Source organism: Cherax quadricarinatus, chromosome 19 (genome assembly GCF_038502225.1).
Source record: "Cherax quadricarinatus isolate ZL_2023a chromosome 19, ASM3850222v1, whole genome shotgun sequence".
In the NCBI taxonomy this organism is placed as follows: domain Eukaryota; kingdom Metazoa; phylum Arthropoda; class Malacostraca; order Decapoda; family Parastacidae; genus Cherax; species Cherax quadricarinatus.
This window is the reverse complement of record NC_091310.1, coordinates 29,296,401-29,317,297: the sequence shown is the minus strand read 5'-3', so window position 1 is coordinate 29,317,297 and position 20,897 is coordinate 29,296,401. Positions and strand designations below refer to the sequence as shown.

Below are 20,897 nucleotides of genomic sequence, written 5' to 3'. Positions count from 1 at the left end.
CAAATCCAGTCATTCCTGGAGTGGAACCACAGTCGATGGCCTCCACTCCAAACCAACAGATACAGATACTAATGCCGGAAAAAAAAATCCCCCCCCCAGTACCAACAATACCACCAGTCCGATGACATTCTTCTTTGCAAATATACAGGGTCTAAAGCCAGCAACAAACAACAAAATACCTTTCATCCGTGGACTGCTTGCAGAGGCAAAGGCAATGTTCGCGGCTTTCACTGAGACCCACATTAAGGATTACTTGGACAACGAAATATGGATCCCAAGTTAAAACCTATACAGATGTGACAGAGTGAACAGGCAAAAAGGAAGGGGGGCTGGCCTGTACATTGCAGAGTCACTTGTTTGCACAGAACTGCTTAATGCCTCAAATGATGTAGTGGAAGTTTTAGCAGTAAAGGTCGAGAACCAAAACCTAGTCACTGTGGTAGTCTACAAGCCTCCTGATGCCACATCCCAGCAATTCCAGGAACAGCTGTTAAAAATTGACCACTGTCTGGAAAATCTTCCAGCTCCTGCACCCAACATCTTGCTCCTGGGGGATTTTAACTTAAGGCACCTAAAATGGAGGAATATAGCAAATAATATTGTTGCAGTAATAACACCAGGAGGCAGCTCTGATGAAAACTCACACTCACACGAGCTTTTAAATCTCTGCACAAAATTCAATTTAAACCAGCAAATAATAGAGCCTACTAGACTGGAGAATACACTAGACCTCATCTTCACTAACAATGATGATCTGATAAGAAATGTCACCATATCAAAAACAATATACTCAGATCACAACATAATTGAGGTTCAGACATGTATGCGTGGAGCCCCAGACCGACATAATGAGACTAGTCACGAGGGAGCATTCACCAAATTCAACTTCAATAACAAAAACATAAAGTGGGACCAAGTAAACCAAGTCCTAACCGATATAAGCTGGGAAGATATACTAAGCAACACAGACCCCAACTTATGCCTAGAACAGATTAACTTGGTGGCACTCGATGTATGCACAAGGCTTATTACTCTAAGAAAAAGGAGGAGTAGATGTAAAATAGAAAGAGACAGGCGCTCCCTTTACAGGCGACGGAAAAGAATAACAGAGCGGCTAAAAGAGGTCAATATATCTGAAATGCGTAGGGAGACACTGGTCAGAGAAATAGCAAGCATCGAACTTAAGCTAAAGGAATCTTATAGGAGTCAGGAATCGCGGGAAGAACTAAAAGCCATAAATGAAATCGAAAGAAATCCAAAGTATTTCTTCTCCTATGCCAAATCAAAGTCGAGAACAACGTCCAGTATTGGGCCCCTACTTAAACAAGATGGGTCCTGCACAGATGACAGCAAGGAAATGAGTGAGCTACTCAAGTCCCAGTATGACTCAGTTTTTAGCAAGCCGCTAACCAGACTGAGAGTCGAAGATCGAAATGAATTTTTTATGAGAGCCACAAAATTTGGTTAACACAAGCTATCCGATGTTATCCTGACGCCAAATGACTTCGAACAGGCGATAAATGACATGCCCATGCACTCTGCCCCAGGGCCAGACTCATGGAACTTCGTGCTCATCAAGAACTGCAAGAAGCCCCTATCACGAGCCTTTTCCATCCTATGGAGAGGGAGCATGGACACGGGGGTCGTCCCACAGTTACTAAAAACAACAGACATAGCCCCACTCCACAAAGGGGGCAGTAAAGCATCAGCAAAGAACTACAGACCGATAGCACTAACATCCCATATCATAAAATCTTTGAAAGGGTCCTAAGAAGCAAGATCACCACCCATCTAGAAACCCATCAGTTACACAACCCAGGGCAACATGGGTTTAGAACAGGTCGCTCCTGTCTGTCTCAACTATTGGATCACTACGACAAGGTCGTAAATGCACTAGAAGACAAAAAGAATGCAGATGTAATATATACAGACTTTGCAAAAGCCTTCGACAAGTGTGACCATGGCGTAATAGCGCACAAAATGCGTGTTAAAGGAATAACAGGAAAAGTCGGTCGATGGATCTATAATTACCTCACTAACAGAACACAGAGAGTAGTGGTCAACAGAGTAAAGTCCGAGGCAGCTACGGTGAAAAGCTCTGTTCCACAAGGCACAGTACTCGCTCCCATCTTGTTCCTCATCCTCATATCCGACATAGACAAGGATGTCAGCCACAGCACCGTGTCTTCCTTTGCAGATGACACCCGAATCTGCATGACAGTGTCTTCCATTGCAGACACTGCAAGCCTCCAGGCGGACATCAACCAAATCTTTCAGTGGGCTGCAGAAAACAATATGAAGTTCAACGATGAGAAATTTCAATTACTCTGATATGGTAAACACGAGGAAATTAAATCTTTATCAGAGTACAAAACAAATTCTGGCCACAAAATAGAGCGAAACACCAACGTCAAAGACCTGGGAGTGATCATGTCGGAGGATCTCACCTTCAAGGACCATAACATTGTATCAATCGCATCTGCTAAAAAAAATGACAGGATGGATAATGAGAACCTTCAAAACTAGGGAGGCCAAGCCCATGATGACACTCTTCAGGTCACTTGTTCTATCTAGGCTGGAATATTGCTGCACACTAACAGCACCTTTCAAGGCAGGTGAAATTGCTGACCTAGAAAATGTACAGAGAACCTTCACGGCGCGCATAACGGAGATAAAACACCTCAGTTACTGGGAGCGCTTGAGGTTCCTGAACCTGTACTCCCTGGAACGCAGGCGGGAGAGATACATGATTATATACACTTGGAAAATCCTAGAGGGACTAGTACCGAACTTGCACACGAAAATCACTCACTACGAAAGCAAAAGACTTGGCAGACGATGCACCATCCCCCCAATGAAAAGCAGGGGTGTCACTAGCACGTTAAGAGACCATACAATAAGTGTCAGGGGCCCGAGACTGTTCAACTGCCTCCCAGCACACATAAGGGGGATTACCAACAGACCCCTGGCAGTCTTCAAGCTGGCACTGGACAAGCACCTAAAGTCGGTTCCTGACCAGCCGGGCTGTGGCTCGTACGTTGGTTTGCGTGCAGCCAGCAGCAACAGCCTGGTTGATCAGGCTCTGATCCACCAGGAGGCCTGGTCACAGACCGGGCCGCGGGGGCGTTGACCCCCGGAACTCTCTCCAGGTAAACTCCAGATACATAACTTTTCTACTTTCACATCTACTATCGTTAATTCGCTATATTTACTATGGCGGGACACCACCTTGAAAGAAGCCAACATGCCCAGTGATTTTACATAAATTCTCCATATAATTGTCGCCTTGCCTTGTTGTCGTAACTTTCGTCATGCAATCGAAAAAAAAACGCAATTGCAACTTGTATACCTATTACCGACTCAGAGTCACATACCTATATATCTGTTATATCTGTGTGACTCTGTGTGACCCCTTCCAATAATTTTCTGTTATTACACATACATATTTCAAATTGCACGAAAGTGGCTGTGTCACTTCCCTTTTATATCCTACCTCTCTTCCCCCTCCCACCCTTTTCCAGATTTCTACCCTTACCCATACTTCTTCCTTACCCTTCTTACCAAAGCTCTGGTCGTAAGTTAAGTTAAACTGGTCTCCAGATGCACGATATTACTGATGAATTGGCTAAGTTATACTCTTTCAAAGAGGGAGTTGATTACAATCTTGGGTTGTCAGTTAGCAGTTTGAGAACAATAATACGAAAAGAACTTCAAATGAATTTTATTGACTTAAGACTCAGGGAGACTGACACCATTTAGTCCATCTATCATCATTCTATCATGCAGGAGGAGCCACATGTTTATCATGCAGGAGGAGCCACATGTTTATCATGCAGGAGCCACATGTCTATCATGCAGGAGGAGCCACAAGTCTATCATGCAGGAGCCACATGTCTGTCATGCAGGAGGAGCCACATGTCTATCATGCAGGAGGAGCCACATGTCTATCATGCAGGAGGAGCCACATGTCTATCATGCAGGAGCCACATGTCTATCATGCAGGAGCCACATGTCTATCATGTCTATCATGCAGGAGGAGCCACATGTTTATCATGCAGGAGGAGCCACATGTTTATCATGCAGGAGCCACATGTCTATCATGCACATGTCTATCATGCAGGAGGTCTGTCATGCAGGAGGAGCACATGTCTATCATGCAGGAGGAGCCACATGTCTATCATGCAGGAGGAGCCACATGTCTATCATGCAGGAGCCACATGTCTATCATGCAGGAGGAGCCACATGTCTATCATGCAGGAGCCACATGTCTGTCATGCAGGAGGAGCCACATGTCTATCATGCAGGAGGAGCCACATGTCTTTCATGCAGGAGGAGCCACATGTCTATCATGCAGGAGGAGCCATATGTCTATCATGCAGGAGGAGCCATATGTCTATCATGCAGGAGGAGCCACATGTCTGTCATGCAGGAGCCACATGTCTGTCATGCAGGAGGAGCCACATGTCTATCATGCAGGAGGAGCCACATGTCTTTCATGCAGGAGGAGCCACATGTCTATCATGCAGGAGGAGCCACATGTCTGTCATGCAGGAGGAGCCACATGTCTATCATGCAGGAGGAGCCACATGTCTTTCATGCAGGAGGAGCCACATGTCTATCATGCAGGAGGAGCCACATGTCTGTCATGCAGGAGGAGCCACATGTCTATCATGCAGGAGGAGCCACATGTCTATCATGCAGGAGGAGCCACATGTCTATCATGCAGGAGGAGCCATATGTCTATCATGCAGGAGGAGCCACATGTCTATCATGCAGGAGGAGCCACATGTCTTTCATGCAGGAGGAGCCACATGTCTATCATGCAGGAGGAGCCACATGTCTATCATGCAGGAGGAGCCACATGTCTATCATGCAGGAGCCACATGTCTATCATGCAGGAGGAGCCACATGTCTATCATGCAGGAGCCACATGTCTGTCATGCAGGAGGAGCCACATGTCTATCATGCAGGAGGAGCCACATGTCTTTCATGCAGGAGGAGCCACATGTCTATCATGCAGGAGGAGCCATATGTCTATCATGCAGGAGGAGCCATATGTCTATCATGCAGGAGGAGCCACATGTCTATCATGCAGGAGGAGCCATATGTCTATCATGCAGGAGGAGCCATATGTCTTTCATGCAGGAGGAGCCACATGTCTATCATGCAGGAGGAGCCATATGTCTATCATGCAGGAGGAGCCAAATGTCTTTCATGCAGGAGGAGCCACATGTCTATCATGCAGGAGGAGCCATATGTCTATCATGCAGGAGGAGCCACATGTCTATCATGCAGGAGGAGCCACATGTCTTTCATGCAGGAGGAGCCACATGTCTATCATGCAGGAGGAGCCACATGTCTATCATGCAGGAGGAGCCATATGTCTATCATGCAGGAGGAGCCACATGTCTATCATGCAGGAGGAGCCACATGTCTGTCATGCAGGAGGAGCCACATGTCTATCATGCAGGAGGAGCCACATGTCTTTCATGCAGGAGGAGCCACATGTCTATCATGCAGGAGGAGCCATATGTCTATCATGCAGGAGGAGCCATATGTCTATCATGCAGGAGGAGCCACATGTCTATCATGCAGGAGGAGCCACATGTCTATGGTGCATCCAACAAGATAAGCAGACTCTTGGATGTCACTACCGCCCGGCTCCGGTTGGGTTACAAGTGTGGACGTGTCAATGGTTCATTACTTTGTAATTTGTTCATGATTGTAACCATGTATAGGAGTGTAGATGGTTCATTACCTTTGTAACTAGTTCAGCTATCATAACTTTGGGGTCCAGTCCCTGAACCCATTATGTACCTCGGTAATATTTTGACTACCTTCCACAGGATAGGTATGGGGTACATAATAAAAATGTTAAACTAACTGTTCACCTAGCAGGAAGTAGGTACCTGGGTATTAGTAGACTATTGTATGTGGCGTACCTGAGAGATCCGGACATTGAAATAGAGGTAGAATAAAAGCATCGAGCCTATATTATACAGGCTGTATATTTAACCTGTTAAAGAAATTCGATTTTCAATACCAGGCTTTAGCAATAATTTTGTGGTCCCTTAAAAAAAAAAAAAAAAAAAAAAGGAGAATGGGAGAAGTGGCTACCTTGATGCTTGTTACCTTAATGCTAGTAAAGGTCTCTTAATCAAACCTTGTTACCTCCCAGTCACTAGACGCTTTACGACGTCTGCAGTTTTGCCCTTCCCCATGAATTTATAACAACGGCACTGTGTTGTGGCACTCTTATTCTTTAGGATACAACTTCACAAATGTCGATTAAACCCCAAGGCCACCAGGCCACGGCGCCTCATGGCCTTGTGGCTGAAGCTCTCGCTTCACACGGCGAGAATCCGGGTTCAATTCCCGGCGAGGGTAGAAACATTTGGCGTGTTTCTTTACACCGGTTGTCTATGTTCCCCATCAGTAAAATGGGTACCTGGGTGTTAGTCGACTGGTGTGGGTCGCATCTTGGGGCAAAACTGACCTAATTTGCCCGAAATGCTCTGCACAACAAGCGGCTTTCTCTACAGTAATATGTCACTGATGTCAGCTAAACCTGTATACCTTGTATATGTACTTGTAGAAATAAAGATTTATTATTATTATTATATAAGGGTAGAAGATAAGGAGTTTGAGGTATGGGGTACCCAACCTCAAACTTCTTATTAATAAGACTTTTCACCTTGAGAAAGCTACCTGTAGGTGAAACGTCGTTCTAATAAAGCTCTTTTACCAGAAGGTAAGGAAACTTGACCATTTGACTGTGAGCTGACTGTTCTGGCCCCTTTGCTATAGGTCGCCTGTCTTATGAGTGAAGATAATATACTTATATAGAGTGTTGTCAGTGTGAGAATAATTCTATATAATAAGAGCGTGTGTGTGTCTTTGTTTAGTTTGAATAGAGTTGCTTATGCAAAAGATTTACTCTATTGAAAATCATCACCATTTACAAAGAGTTTTATGTATGCAAGAACAATCACCGTAATTATTATTATAATCAAAAAGAAGCGCTAAGCCACAAGGGCTATACAGCACAATCACCGTAAGCAAAACCTAATCTTAAAATAATTTTAAGTTTGCCCGCAATACTCTGCATACAAAGGGGCTTTTGGCATGTTCACCCAACTATTGTATCCTTTTGTACAACCATGTATCATGTCAAAATAAATATTATTATTATTATTATTATTATTATTATTATTATTATTATTATTATTATTATTATTATTATTATTATTATTATTATTTCATTATTATTATTATATTATTATTATTATTATTATTATTATTATTATTATTATTATTATTATTATTATTATTATTATTATTATTATTATTATTATTATTATTATTATTAATCACTATTCATAACAATCACCATATACAGAACAATCGTCGCGTCCAAAGCATTCATTTGAAATACATTTCCCTTGCTGTCCAAATAAATGCACATCCAGATTTCAGAAAAAAAGGACAAATACCCCGGTGTCGCGGGTCTTAGTCATATAACGCCCCACCACTGGAGCTTTTGGTCATCTGACCGAAGCCTTCCACTAGCTCACCGGTCCACCACGTTAAAAACTAAAGGTGAAATAGGTTAAAATTTCTCCCAGTATTGTGACTAAACGTTTAAGAGGAAGTACAATACCAGCTGTGTGTGTATTTGTAATTACCTTATTTTTGTTTACAAGAATAAAACTACCAGTGATACCCTGTATTTTTATTTATTTTTTTTTTAAATTTCCCACCCTAAGGATAATAGTAAACTAAGCGTTTTCAAAGTGTATTGCGAATAACTCCAAAATTTTAAATATTGGCCACTGAGGTAACCAGCTAACACTTACACTTCTTTTTTGAAGGATATATACATTATGAGTAGTGTATCTCAAGTATATACATTATGAGTAGTGTATCTCAGGTATATACGTTATGAGTAGTGTATCTCAAGTATATACATTATGAGTAGTGTATCTCAAGTATATACATTATGAGTAGTGTATCTCAAGTATATACATTATGAGTAGTGTATCTCAAGTATATACATTATGAGTAGTGTATCTCAAGTATATACATTATGAGTAGTGTATCTCAAGTATATACATCATGAGTAGTGTATCTCAAGTATATACATTATGAGTAGTGTATCTCAAGTATATACATTATGAGTAGTGTATCTCAAGTATACACAGTGTATAAATGCCAAGAATTCAATTTGATACCTATATTAGGGATTGAAGTATCCATGACTGGTTACACACACATGATAGGTTACACACAGAAGACCACAGACAGATAGGCTAGGTGGCCAAAGACTGCAAACCTCACTCAAGGAGAAAGATCTTGGGGTGAGTATAACACCGAGCATGTCTCCGGAAGCACACATCAATCAGATAACTGCTGCAGCATATGGGCGCCTGGCAAACCTGAGAACAGCATTCCGATACCTTAGTAAGGAATCATTCAAGACACTGTACACCGTGTATGTCAGGCCCATACTGGAGTATGCAGCACCTGTTTGGAACCCGCACTTGATAAAGCACGTCAAGAAACTAGAGAAAGTACAAAGGTTTGCGACAAGGTTAGTTCCAGAGCAAAGGGGAATGTCCTATGAAGAAAGATTAAGGGAAATCGGCCTGACGACACTGGAGGACAGGAGGGTCAGGGGAGACATGATAACGACATATAAAATACTGCGTGGAATAGACAAGGTGGACAAAGACAGGATGTTCCAGGGAGGGGACTCAGAAACAAGAGGCCACAATTGGAAGTTGAAGACACAAATGAGTCAGAGAGATATTAGGAAGTATTTCTTCAGTCATAGAGTTGTAAGGCAGTGGAATAGCCTAGAAAATGACGTAGTGGAGGCAGGAACCATACACAGTTTTAAGACGAGGTTTGATAAAGCTCATGGAGCGGGGAGAGAGAGGGCCTAGTAGCAACCGGTGAAGAGGCGGGGGCAGGAGCTAGGACTCGACCCCTGCAACCACAAATAGGTGAGTACAAATAGGTGAGTACACACATGATAGGTTACACACACATGATAGGTTACACACACATGATAGGTTACATACACATGATAGCTAACACACACATGATAGGTTACACACACATGATAGGTTATACACACATGATACGTTACACGCACATGATAGGTTACACACACATGATAGGTTACATACACATGATAGCTAACACACACATGATAGGTTACACACACATGATAGGTTATACACACATGATACGTTACACGCACATGATAGGTTACACACACATGATAGGTTACACACACATGATAGGTTACACACACATGATAGGTTACACATACATGATAGGTTACACACACATGATAGGTTACACGCACATGATAGGTTACACACACATGATAGGTTACACACACATGATAGGTTACACGCACATGATAAGTTACACACACATGATAGGTTACACACACATGATAGGTTACACACACATGATAGGTTATACACACACGATACGTTACACGCACATGATAGGTTACGCACACATGATAGGTTACACACACATGATAGGTTACACACACATGATAGGTTACACACACACATGATAGGTAACACACACACATGATAGGTTACACGCACATGATAGGTTACACACACATGATAGGTTACACACACATGATAGGTTACATACACATGATAGGTTACACACACACATGATAGGTTACACGCACATGATAGGTTACACACACATGATAGGTTACATACACATGATAGGTTACACACACATGATAGGTTACATACACATGATAGGTAACACACACACATGATAGGTTACACGCACATGATAGGTTACACACACATGATAGGTTACATACACATGATAGGTTACACACACATGATAGGTTACACACACATGATAGGTTACACGCACATGATAGGTTACACACACATGATAGGTTACACACACATGATAGGTTACACACACATGTTAGGTTACACACACATGATAGGTTACACACACATGATAGGTTACACGCACATGATAGGTTACACACACATGATAGGTTACACACACATGATAGGTTACACACACATGTTAGGTTACACACACATGATAGGTTACACACACATGATAGGTTACACACACATGATAGGTTACACACACATGATAGGTTACATACACATGATAGGTTACACACACATGATAGGTTACACACACATGATAGGTTACACGCACATGATAGGTTACACACACATGATAGGTTACACACACATGATAGGTTACACACACATGATAGGTTACACACACATGATAGGTTACACACACATGATAGGTTACACGTAGCGTTTATCACCCTCAAGTAGTTGGTCAGCTGTCAATTAATCAACCAGCCGGACACACCTCATTTTTGTGTCGGAAAATACTCAAGAGGCAGATAACTGCTTATACATAAAATGTTATGTGGCAAATGAAATGTATAAGGGAAAGAATCCATAAATATTACTGTTTAATAATATTACAAGATAATTAAATGTAGTTCTAAGCTACATTTAGATTTTGCCACCAAAGTGGCTAGTTCATAGGCTAAACCCGTAAGAATTATAAAATGCTTGAGGGAATGGGAGACAATAAGGTTCGATCTAAGGAAGGGTAGGCCAGGTTCATTTCCTTTGATCAAGAGTCCATCACGGTCAAGGAATCTCTCCTTGGGGGAGAGATTCCAACCTGGGCGATTTTTAGCGTACATGAGGCATGACCCTGATCAACGTGCCTGTGTTACTAAGTGTCGTAAAAAAACTGCTTAACACATCCTAAACTATTAATGATACAGCTCTCTAGAACAGTGTGTAGTAAGAGATACACCGTACAGTATCAAACTGACTGTTGACAGTATACCATTCAAGCTGAAGAAACCACTAGTGGCGAAACGTTTCCTGTAATAAACATCTTGAAGTGCACATAAGTGTCCTTTTTCTACATCCAAGCTTTACCAGAAGATCAGAGATTCAGCTGAAATTATTAATGTACTTGCCTGGAGAGACATCTACTCACTGGTTCTAACGCAGCAGTTCTCACTATGGAGTTCCTGAGCCATAAGTACATAGTCCACACCAAGATTTTATAATGGGGGTCCACAGCGGGCTGTGAAAATTTAGAGAATTTGCAAGAAAATCTTAGACGACGGCACATAGTTGGTGAAGCTTTAATTACTGTTTTGAAGATGGTCAGGGGGGAAGGGGGGGGGGGTTCTCGAGGAGGTGAGTGAAAATATTTATCGAATTTCGCTGTCGAACGACTCAGTGAAAGCTGAATTGCCGAAATTTCGGAAAGCATAATGGAACAGGTTATGCAAAAGATCAGATCGTCTACAACTGGTTTATTTTGCATTCTTGTTTGATACTCTGCATAACTATGGGATTTCTGCGTGAACAACCAAGTGTTACCCATCTCTGTATATTGTATTATCTGTTTAATATTATTACTATTATTATTATTATTATTATTATTATTATTATTATTATTATTATTATAACCAAGGGGCATACAGCGCTGCAGCGTATTGTGCTAAAATGTGTAATATGTCTTATCAGAGACCAACGAGCGTGAAGACCAATGAGGGTGAAGACCAATGAGGGTGAAGACCAATGAGGGTGAAGACCAATGAGGGTGAAGACCAGCGAGGGTGAAGACCAGCGAGGGTGAAGACCAATGAGGGTGAAGACCAATGACGGTGTAGACCAATGAGGGTGAAGACCAATGAGGGTGAAGACCAATGAGGGTGAAGGCCAATGAGGGTGAAGACCAGCGAGGGTGAAGACCAGCGAGGGTGAAGACCAGCGAGGGTGAAGACCAATGAGGGTGAAGACCAATGACGGTGTAGACCAATGAGGGTGAAGGCCAATGAGGGTGAAGACAAGCGAGGGTGAAGACCAGTGAGGGTGAAGACCAGTGAAGGTGAAGACCAATGAGGGTGAAGACCAATGAGGGTGAAGACCAATGAGGGTGAAGACCAGGGAGGGTGAAGACCAGTGAGGGTGAAGACCAGTGAGGGTGAAGACCAGCGAGGGTGAAGACCAGCGAGGGTGAAGACCAGTGAGGGTGAAGACCAGTGAGGGTGAAGACCAGCGAGGGTGAAGACCAGTGAGGGTGAAGACCAGTGAGGGTGAAGACCAGTGAGGGTGAAGACCAGCGAGGGTGAAGACCAGCGAGGGTGAAGACCAGTAAGGGTGAAGACCAGTGAGGGTGAAGACCAGTGAGGGTGAAGACCAGCGAGGGTGAAGACCAGTGAGGGTGAAGACCAGCGAGGGTGAAGACCAGTGAGGGTGAAGACCAGCGAGGGTGAAGACCAGCGAGGGTGAAGACCAGCGAGGGTGAAGACCAGTGAGGGTGAAGACCAGCGAGGGTGAAGACCAGTGAGGGTGAAGACCAGCGAGGGTGAAGACCAGCGAGGGTGAAGACCAGCGAGGGTGAAGACCAGTGAGGGTGAAGACCAGTGAGGGTGAAGACCAGCGAGGGTGAAGACCAGCGAGGGTGAAGACCAGTGAGGGTGAAGACCAGCGAGGGTGAAGACCAGCGAGGGTGAAGACCAGTGAGGGTGAAGACCAGTGAGGGTGAAGACCAGTGAGGGTGAAGACCAGCGAGGGTGAAAACCAGCGAGGGTGAAGACCAGTGAGGGTGAAGACCAGCGAGGGTGAAGACCAGCGAGGGTGAAGACCAGTGAGGGTGAAGACCAGTGAGGGTGAAGACCAGTGAGGGTGAAGACCAGTGAGGGTGAAGACCAGCGAGGGTGAAGACCAGCGAGGGTGAAGACCAGCGAGGGTGAAGACCAGCGAGGGTGAAGACCAGCGAGGGTACCAGCGAGGGTGAAGACCAGCGAGGGTGAAGACCAGTGAGGGTGAAGACCAGTGAGGGTGAAGACCAGTGAGGGTGAAGACCAGTGAGGGTGAAGACCAGCGAGGGTGAAGACCAGCGAGGGTGAAGACCAGCGAGGGTGAAGACCAGTGAGGGTGAAGACCAGTGAGGGTGAAGACCAGTGAGGGTGAAGACCAGTGAGGGTGAAGACCAGCGAGGGTGAAAATCAGCGAGGGTGAAGACCAGTGAGGGTGAAGACCAGCGAGGGTGAAGACCAGCGAGGGTGAAGACCAGTGAGGGTGAAGACCAGTGAGGGTGAAGACCAGTGAGGGTGAAGACCAGTGAGGGTGAAGACCAGTGAGGGTGAAGACCAGCGAGGGTGAAGACCAGCGAGGGTGAAGACCAGCGAGGGTGAAGACCAGCGAGGGTGAAGACCAGCGAGGGTGAAGACCAGCGAGGGTGAAGACCAGTGAGGGTGAAGACCAGTGAGGGTGAAGACCAGTGAGGGTGAAGACCAGTGAGGGTGAAGACCAGTGAGGGTGAAGACCAGCGAGGGTGAAGACCAGCGAGGGTGAAGACCAGCGAGGGTGAAGACCAGTGAGGGTGAAGACCAGCGAGGGTGAAGACCAGCGAGGGTGAAGACCAGCGAGGGTGAAGACCAGCGAGGGTGAAGACCTGTGAGGGTGAAGACCAGCGAGGGTGAAGACCAGTGAGGGTGAAGACCAGCGAGGGTGAAGACCAGCGAGGGTGAAGACCAGTGAGGGTGAAGACCAGTGAGGGTGAAGACCAGTGAGGGTGAAGACCAGTGAGGGTGAAGACCAGCGAGGGTGAAAACCAGCGAGGGTGAAGACCAGTGAGGGTGAAGACCAGCGAGGGTGAAGACCAGCGAGGGTGAAGACTAGTGAGGGTGAAGACCAGTGAGGGTGAAGACCAGTGAGGGTGAAGACCAGTGAGGGTGAAGACCAGTGAGGGTGAAGACCAGTGAGGGTGAAGACCAGCGAGGGTGAAGACCAGCGAGGGTGAAGACCAGCGAGGGTGAAGACCAGCGAGGGTGAAGACCAGCGAGGGTGAAGACCAGCGAGGGTGAAGACCAGCGAGGGTGAAGACCAGCGAGGGTGAAGACCAGTGAGGGTGAAGACCAGTGAGGGTGAAGACCAGTGAGGGTGAAGACCAGTGAGGGTGAAGACCAGTGAGGGTGAAGACCAGCGAGGGTGAAGACCAGCGAGGGTGAAGACCAGCGAGGGTGAAGACCAGCGAGGGTGAAGACCAGTGAGGGTGAAGACCAGCGAGGGTGAAGACCAGCGAGGGTGAAGACCAGCGAGGGTGAAGACCAGCGAGGGTGAAGACCAGCGAGGGTGAAGACCAGTGAGGGTGAAGACCAGCGAGGGTGAAGACCAGCGAGGGTGAAGACCAGCGAGGGTGAAGACCAGTGAGGGTGAAGACCAGCGAGGGTGAAGACCAGTGAGGGTGAAGACCAGCGAGGGTGAAGACCAGTGAGGGTGAAGACCAGTGAGGGTGAAGACCAGCGAGGGTGAAGACCAGCGAGGGTGAAGACCAATGAGGGTGAAGACCAGTGAGGGTGAAGACCAGTGAGGGTGAAGACCAGTGAGGGTGAAGACCAGCGAGGGTGAAAACCAGCCAGGATGAAGAGTGTAACAGATAAAGAGTTAGTAAGGACGGTGAGGAGTGCTAAAGGAAGTATAATCAAAGTTAGTGTAATAAACCTGATGCTAACAAAAAGTGGAAGAGAGAGAGTGTGTCAAGGTGGGGCCGTCAGCGAGGAGGGAAGATAAAGTAAGCTAGTGTTTGTAAGGTATGTTTTCTCGGGTTGACATCTAGGATGAATGTCTCTTCTGTGTACAGTTTTGAAACCACCACGACACCTGCCTCTGTACTTCCACTGTCTCCATTATCAATAGCCTGTATTTGACATATAAACATGTAAATAAGTCATTACCTTTGTAACTTGTTCATCTATCAAAACTTCGCGGTCTAGTCCCTGGACCCATTATGTGCCTCTGTAATCCTTTGACTACAGCCACAGGAAGCGTATGAGGTGCATAATAAAGATGTTAAACTAAATGAACTCTATTCGACTGGAGAAGCCTGCTGTGCAGGCGAAACGTTTCAACAATGAAGACGCCTATATGGCATATGTAACATCAACTCGTCCGCATCACATGCCACGGTGAGGGTACGGGTTCGATTCCCAACGAAGGGGCGGAAACATCGGGCGTGTTTCCTTACACCGGTTGTCTATGTTCACCCATCAGTAAAATGGGTACCTGGGTGTTAGTGGACTGGTGTGGGTCGCATCCTGGGACAAAACTGACCTTACGTATCCGAAATGCTCAGCATAACAAGCGGATTTCTATATAGTAGTATGTCATTGATGTCAGCTAGGACTGTATACCTTATACATGGAGTAAATATAAATATTATTATATAATTTATAATAAGATGCCCTGGCAATGAGAATAAGTCACTTTTGACTTATTCCCATTTCCTAGGTAATTTACACGTATGTTACTGTACATACAGGTATATGATCATTTGTGTAACTATTTATGTGCACCTGTACGTAAATAAGCTTAATTAATGCTAGGCAAGGGTGATCTCTTGAATTAAGAACATAAGGAGAAACACAGCATCAAGTCTATAGACCCATGAAAATAAGTATCTTAAGTATCCTCCGGGGATACTTAATTAAGGACCTTAAAAAAGGACATTCCCGTACAAAAATAAATTCTAACTTTAAAATAAAATAGTTTTATCAAGAACATACGTGGAACTCATGCTAAGGGATGGTAGTATACCTAAGCTAGGATAATTAGGGATTTAAATAGATATTTAGGACTGGGGGTCTTAAATATATAGTTATTATCCTGATAACTAAGCGCCAAACCCACAACAGTTATACAGTACGGGTCTTAAATAAGATGATGCAAGAGCTGAGCCTGTAAACTGAACTGTTGATAAAAGATAAGATATGTGAAGATAAACATCTCAGAGTTTATACCAATTTTATGTTTAAGTGACCTGATCCACCACAAGGCCTGGTCACAGACCGGGTCGTGGGGGCGTCGACCCCCCGAAACTCTCTCTAGGTATATTCCAAGTATAACTGAATGAACTAACTAATAACAACCGGTGATTAGTATGTTATGATTAACAACTAGCGATGACGACTTTCGCAACACCTTCAAGTGATATTCCAGCAACTTGAACCAACATATATTAGAGTAATTTTTAATTAATTTAAAGCAAAATAGTTATAGGAACTAATTTGCTTCGTGAAGCATTCCCATACCCATTCCGTGGGCAACTGTCATATCATTACAGAGACTAATAGTAGGTCCACGAACTAAGCCCCAATATTCTGTTAGGCTATGAGATATATAACAAGTTAATTTTTTCTTCAGGGATGGCTGTATAGCCCTTGTGGCTTAGCGCTTCTTTTTGATTATAATAATAATAATTCTTCAGGGATGATAGAGCACGTCTCGGGGTCCAATAATCGGGGTCCAGCTGGTGTGTTTACACACGGCTCTGCAACCAACGTCTCCGAAGGCGCTACTTTCTTGGTATTTCCCGTACATAAGTAAGTTTATTCAGATATACACAAATACAGTTACATAGATTATCATACATAGCAGCATATGTGTAGAGAACCTGGGATAATCCACAAAAAGTCAAAGTGACTTATCGGAATTGTTACTCTAGTACCTCTGTGATATGCATACTGTAACATATTTTATTTTATGTATAAAAAGAGAGATTTTGGGTGAGATAAAAAGCAAATAGCAAATATGTTAAGAATGTTGTAAAAATAGATGCATAGTTGTTTGAAGTTGCAGCCAGGACAAGGAATCGGAGAGGAGAGACTTGTACACTATATAATAACAATAACATGTTACATGACTATCACGCAGTGTAGTTGTGTACAAATTAACAACGCAGGTACATCAGTGATGGTACTCCAGTGTACACACCGACAACATTGCATCAAGATGGCAAAGAATAACTTGTCAGCGGTGCTCTATTCCAAAAATGATCTCAGGCTGGTCTGTGAGATTTGTGATTTCTTGCATAATTAACATTCATGTACCTATTATATTAATCTGATTTTCCTTGTTTAATGCTCAGTAATTTCTTGTATATTATTATTATTATTATTATTATTATTATTATTATTATTATTATTATTATTATTATAATCATAACTGTTAAAACCACAAGGTTAATTAATACAGCGCTGCGATTTCTTGTATTTTTAAGTAAGTTTATTCAGGTACACACAAATACAGTTACATAGATTATCATAAGGTGCCCCGTGATCTGGTGGCGAAAGCTCTCGCTTCACACGGTGAGGGTCCGAGTTCGATTCCCGGCGAGGGGTGGATCATCAATCAAGTTTATTCTCTATAAGGATTACAATGCGCGGTTTACAGATTTTGGATATTGTGTGGTTTACATGTTTTAAAATGCTAATTACAGAGGGGGCCACTAGGACACCTAGCATGGCTAGGCATTTCGGGCAGACTTAGATTAATTCTAAACTTTAAATTATTAGATTATGATATTAAGGCTAAGTGACTACATTATAGTTTGCAAGTTTAGCAATGTGAATGCTTTTGTTTTAGCACAATACATAGTGTCTATATTGGAGTATCATAGGCAAGCTTATGACTAGTTAGGGTTCATTATTTTAAGATTAAGATTAGTATTTCTGTGTTTATAGTCGATGGGTGAGTGAGTGTAAGTGTGAACCACCAGGTGGTTTACATGTAGTTAGTTGACGGGGTGTATCAGGGAGATAAGATGTTTTCTAACTCTAGTTTTGAAAGTGATGAATGTGTCTGCAGTTCTAGAGTTTTCAGGTAGGGTGTTCCAGATTTTAGGCCCTTTGACACACATTGAATTTTTGTAAAGGTTTAGTCAGACACGGGGAATGTCAAGAAAGCGTTTAAGGTCAAGGTTAATATTGGAATTTAAGGTTCTGTAGATGTAGATTGCACAGTAGTAAGTGTGGATGTTCTGAACAGGGAGTAAGTTTAGATCTATGAAGAGTGGGGGTGTGTTGCCAGGGATGGGATTTAGTGATTATTTTTACTGTGGCTTTTTGTTGGGTTATTATTGGCTTTAGATGTGCTGCTGCAGTTGATCCCCAAGCACAAATAGCATAGGTGAGGTATGGATAAATGAGTGAATGGTATAGTGTGAGAAGGGCAGTTTTCGGCACGTAATATTGTATCTTGGAGAGGATCCCCACCGTTTTGGATACTTATTTTGTTATGTGTTGGATATGGGTGCTGAAATTTAGGTTGTTGTCGATCAGGAATTTGCCCTCATTGTGTCTGGCAATTAGAGTGTTGTCGATCTTAATGTTAAGTTGCGCAACACCTGCTCTGCTACCAAACATAATATAGTAGGTTTTGTTAGTGTTAAGTGTAAGTTTATTGGCTGTCATCCAAGTTGGTATTTTGATCAGCTCCTCGTTAACAATGGTGTTGAGGGTGGCAAGATTAGGGTGGGAGATGACATAAGTCGTGTCGTCAGCAAAGAGAATGGGTTTCAGTTGTTGGGATATGTTTGGAAGATCGTTCAATTCAATTCAATTCAAATTCAAAGTTTATTCTCTATAAGGATTACAATGCTGAGTTTACAGAATTTGGTTATTGTGTGGTTTATATGTAGTTAAATAATGATTACAGAGTGTACCACTAGAACACCTAGCATGGCTAGGCATTTCGGGCAGACTTAGTTTAATTCTTTATTTTAAAATATTACAAATTATGAGGTAAGTTGGTATTATGGCTAAATGACTAAATACTAGTTTGTGAGTTTAGCAATGTGAATGCTTTTGTTTTGGCACAGTACATAGTTTCAGTATTGGAGTATCACAGGATTCATTATTTTAAGATTGAGGTTAATATTTCTGTTTATGGTCAAATGGGTGAGTGAGTGTAAGTGTGAACCACCAGGTGGTATTCGTGTAGTTAGTTGATGGGGTGTATCAGGGAGATAAGATGTTTTCTAATGGTAGTTTTGAAGGTGATGAATGTGTCTGCAGTTCTAGAGTTCTCAGGTAGGGTGTTCCAGATTTTAGGGCCTTTGACATACATTGAATTTTTGTAAAGGTTTAGTCGGACACGGGGAATGTCGTAGAGATGTTTGTGTCTGGTGTTATGCCTGTGGGTTCTGTCACAACTGTCAAGAAAGCATTTTAGGTCAAGGTTGATATTGGAGTTTAAGGTCCTGTAGATGTAGATTGCACAGTAGTAAGTGTGGATGTACTAAACAGGGAGTAAGTTTAGATCTATGAAGAGTGGAGGGGGTGGTGTTGCCAGGGATGGGATTTAGTGATTATTCTTACTGCAGCTTTTCGTTGGGTTATTATTGGCTTTAGGTGTGTTGCTGCAGTTGATCCCCAAGCACAAATAGCATAGGTGAGGTATGGATAAATAAGTGAGTGGTATAGTGTGAGAAGGGCATTTTGCGGCACGTAGTATCGTATCTTGGAGAGGATCCCAACCGTTTTGGATACTTTTTTGGTTATGTGTTGGATATGGGTGCTGAAATTCAGGTTGTTGTCAAGGTATAGGCCTAGGAATTTGCCCTCATTATGTCTGGTAATTAGAGTGTTGTCGATCTTAATGTTAATTTGTGCATCTCCTGCTCTGCTACCAAACATAATATAGTAGGTTTTGTCAGTGTTAAGCGTAATGAGGAAGAGCAGGGGACCAATGACACTTCCCTGCTGAACTCCAGTATCAAGTGGCCGTGTTGATGAGGCTGTGTCTTTAATGGTGACATACTGATACCTATTAGTAAGGTAGGATTTGAAATATGCAAGCGCATGGCCTCTTATACCGTAATGGTCAAGTTTGTGGAGTAGGATGCCGTGGTCTACTGTGTCGAACGCTTTTCTTAGGTCAATAAAAATTCCTAGCGGATATTCCTTATTTTCCAATGCTGTGTAAAGCAGATCTAGCATTTTTATAATTGCATCATTAGTGCTTTTAGTTTTCCTGAATCCAAATTGGCAGGGGTTGAGTATGTTTTGTGCCGTTATAAATGAATAGTCTCCTGTGCACGAGTTTCTCAAAAGATTTTGGATAGCAATGGTAAGTTTGATATTGGCCTATGGTTGTTTACATCTGTAGGGTCACCACCTTTATGTATTGATGTAACCCTTGCTGTCTTGAGTAGTGTCGGGAAAGTGCTAGTTTCTAGTGACTTGTTAAAAAGTAATGTAATAGCATGCGAAAGGACATGAGCCGCTCGCTTGTACAAAAAAAAAAAAAAATATGGTGGGACGTGAGACAGATTCCCTGAGTTATTTTTGAGTGACTTTATTATCTCGGTGACTTCCGTGGGCTCAGTTGGTACAAGATAGAAGGAATTTGGAAAATTCCCATCTAGGTAGTTCCCGGCACGGGCATTGGTACGTGGGATTTTACTGGCGAGATCAGATCCCATGTTTGAGAAGAAGTCGTTTAAGTAAGTAAGTAAGTAAGTTTATTCAGGCATACAGAAATACAGTTACATAGATTATCATACATAGCAGCATATGTGTAGAGAACCTAGGATAATCCAAAAAAGTCAGACAGTGACTTATTTCCATTGGGGTCCTTTATCTTGTTAGTTGTATCAGTGGGATGCAGTGGTGTTTCATTAGGTTTAGTTAGGACAATATTCTTGTTTTTTTCAGTTTGTGGGTCCCCAGAATCTGGGAAAGTGTTTTCCAGGTCTTTTTTTTTTATATCTCCTCTTGCGTCAGTGAATCTGCTGGAGTAGTGCAGTTGTTTGGCTTTCTTTATTAATTTGGTGAGAACTGATGAATATTGTTGAAGAATATCTTTGTATATTAAGCCCTGTCTATATTGCTTTTCATATTGGTGTTTTTTATCAATGGATTTCAGAATGGTGCTGGTTAGCCATGGGCAACCGAGCCGTTTATTCGTGATCTGTTTCGTTTTTATAGGACAATGTTTGTTGTATAGTCTGTTTTGTTAAGAAAAATGTCTGTCCAATCGTCAATACCATTGGAA

General features: G+C 43.1%; 1 protein-coding gene across 3 annotated transcripts in view; it reads left to right on the top strand.

The window, feature by feature from the left end:
- LOC138852929 (sorbitol dehydrogenase-like) overlaps window positions 1-20,897 on the top strand; it is a 614,649-nt gene that overhangs the window by 530,561 nt on the left and 63,191 nt on the right. Inside the window, exon 1 of one of the 3 annotated variants that reach the window (XM_070086607.1) lies at window positions 16,768-16,907. The exons of 1 other annotated variant lie outside the window; for it this stretch is intronic. In XM_070086607.1, coding sequence (XP_069942708.1) covers window positions 16,815-16,907 — 93 coding nt within the window. In that variant the 5' untranslated portion in view covers window positions 16,768-16,814. Of the gene's footprint in view, window positions 1-16,767; window positions 16,908-20,897 lie in introns of those variants that run through there. One more of the 3 variants, XM_070086611.1, reaches the window with a different exon arrangement.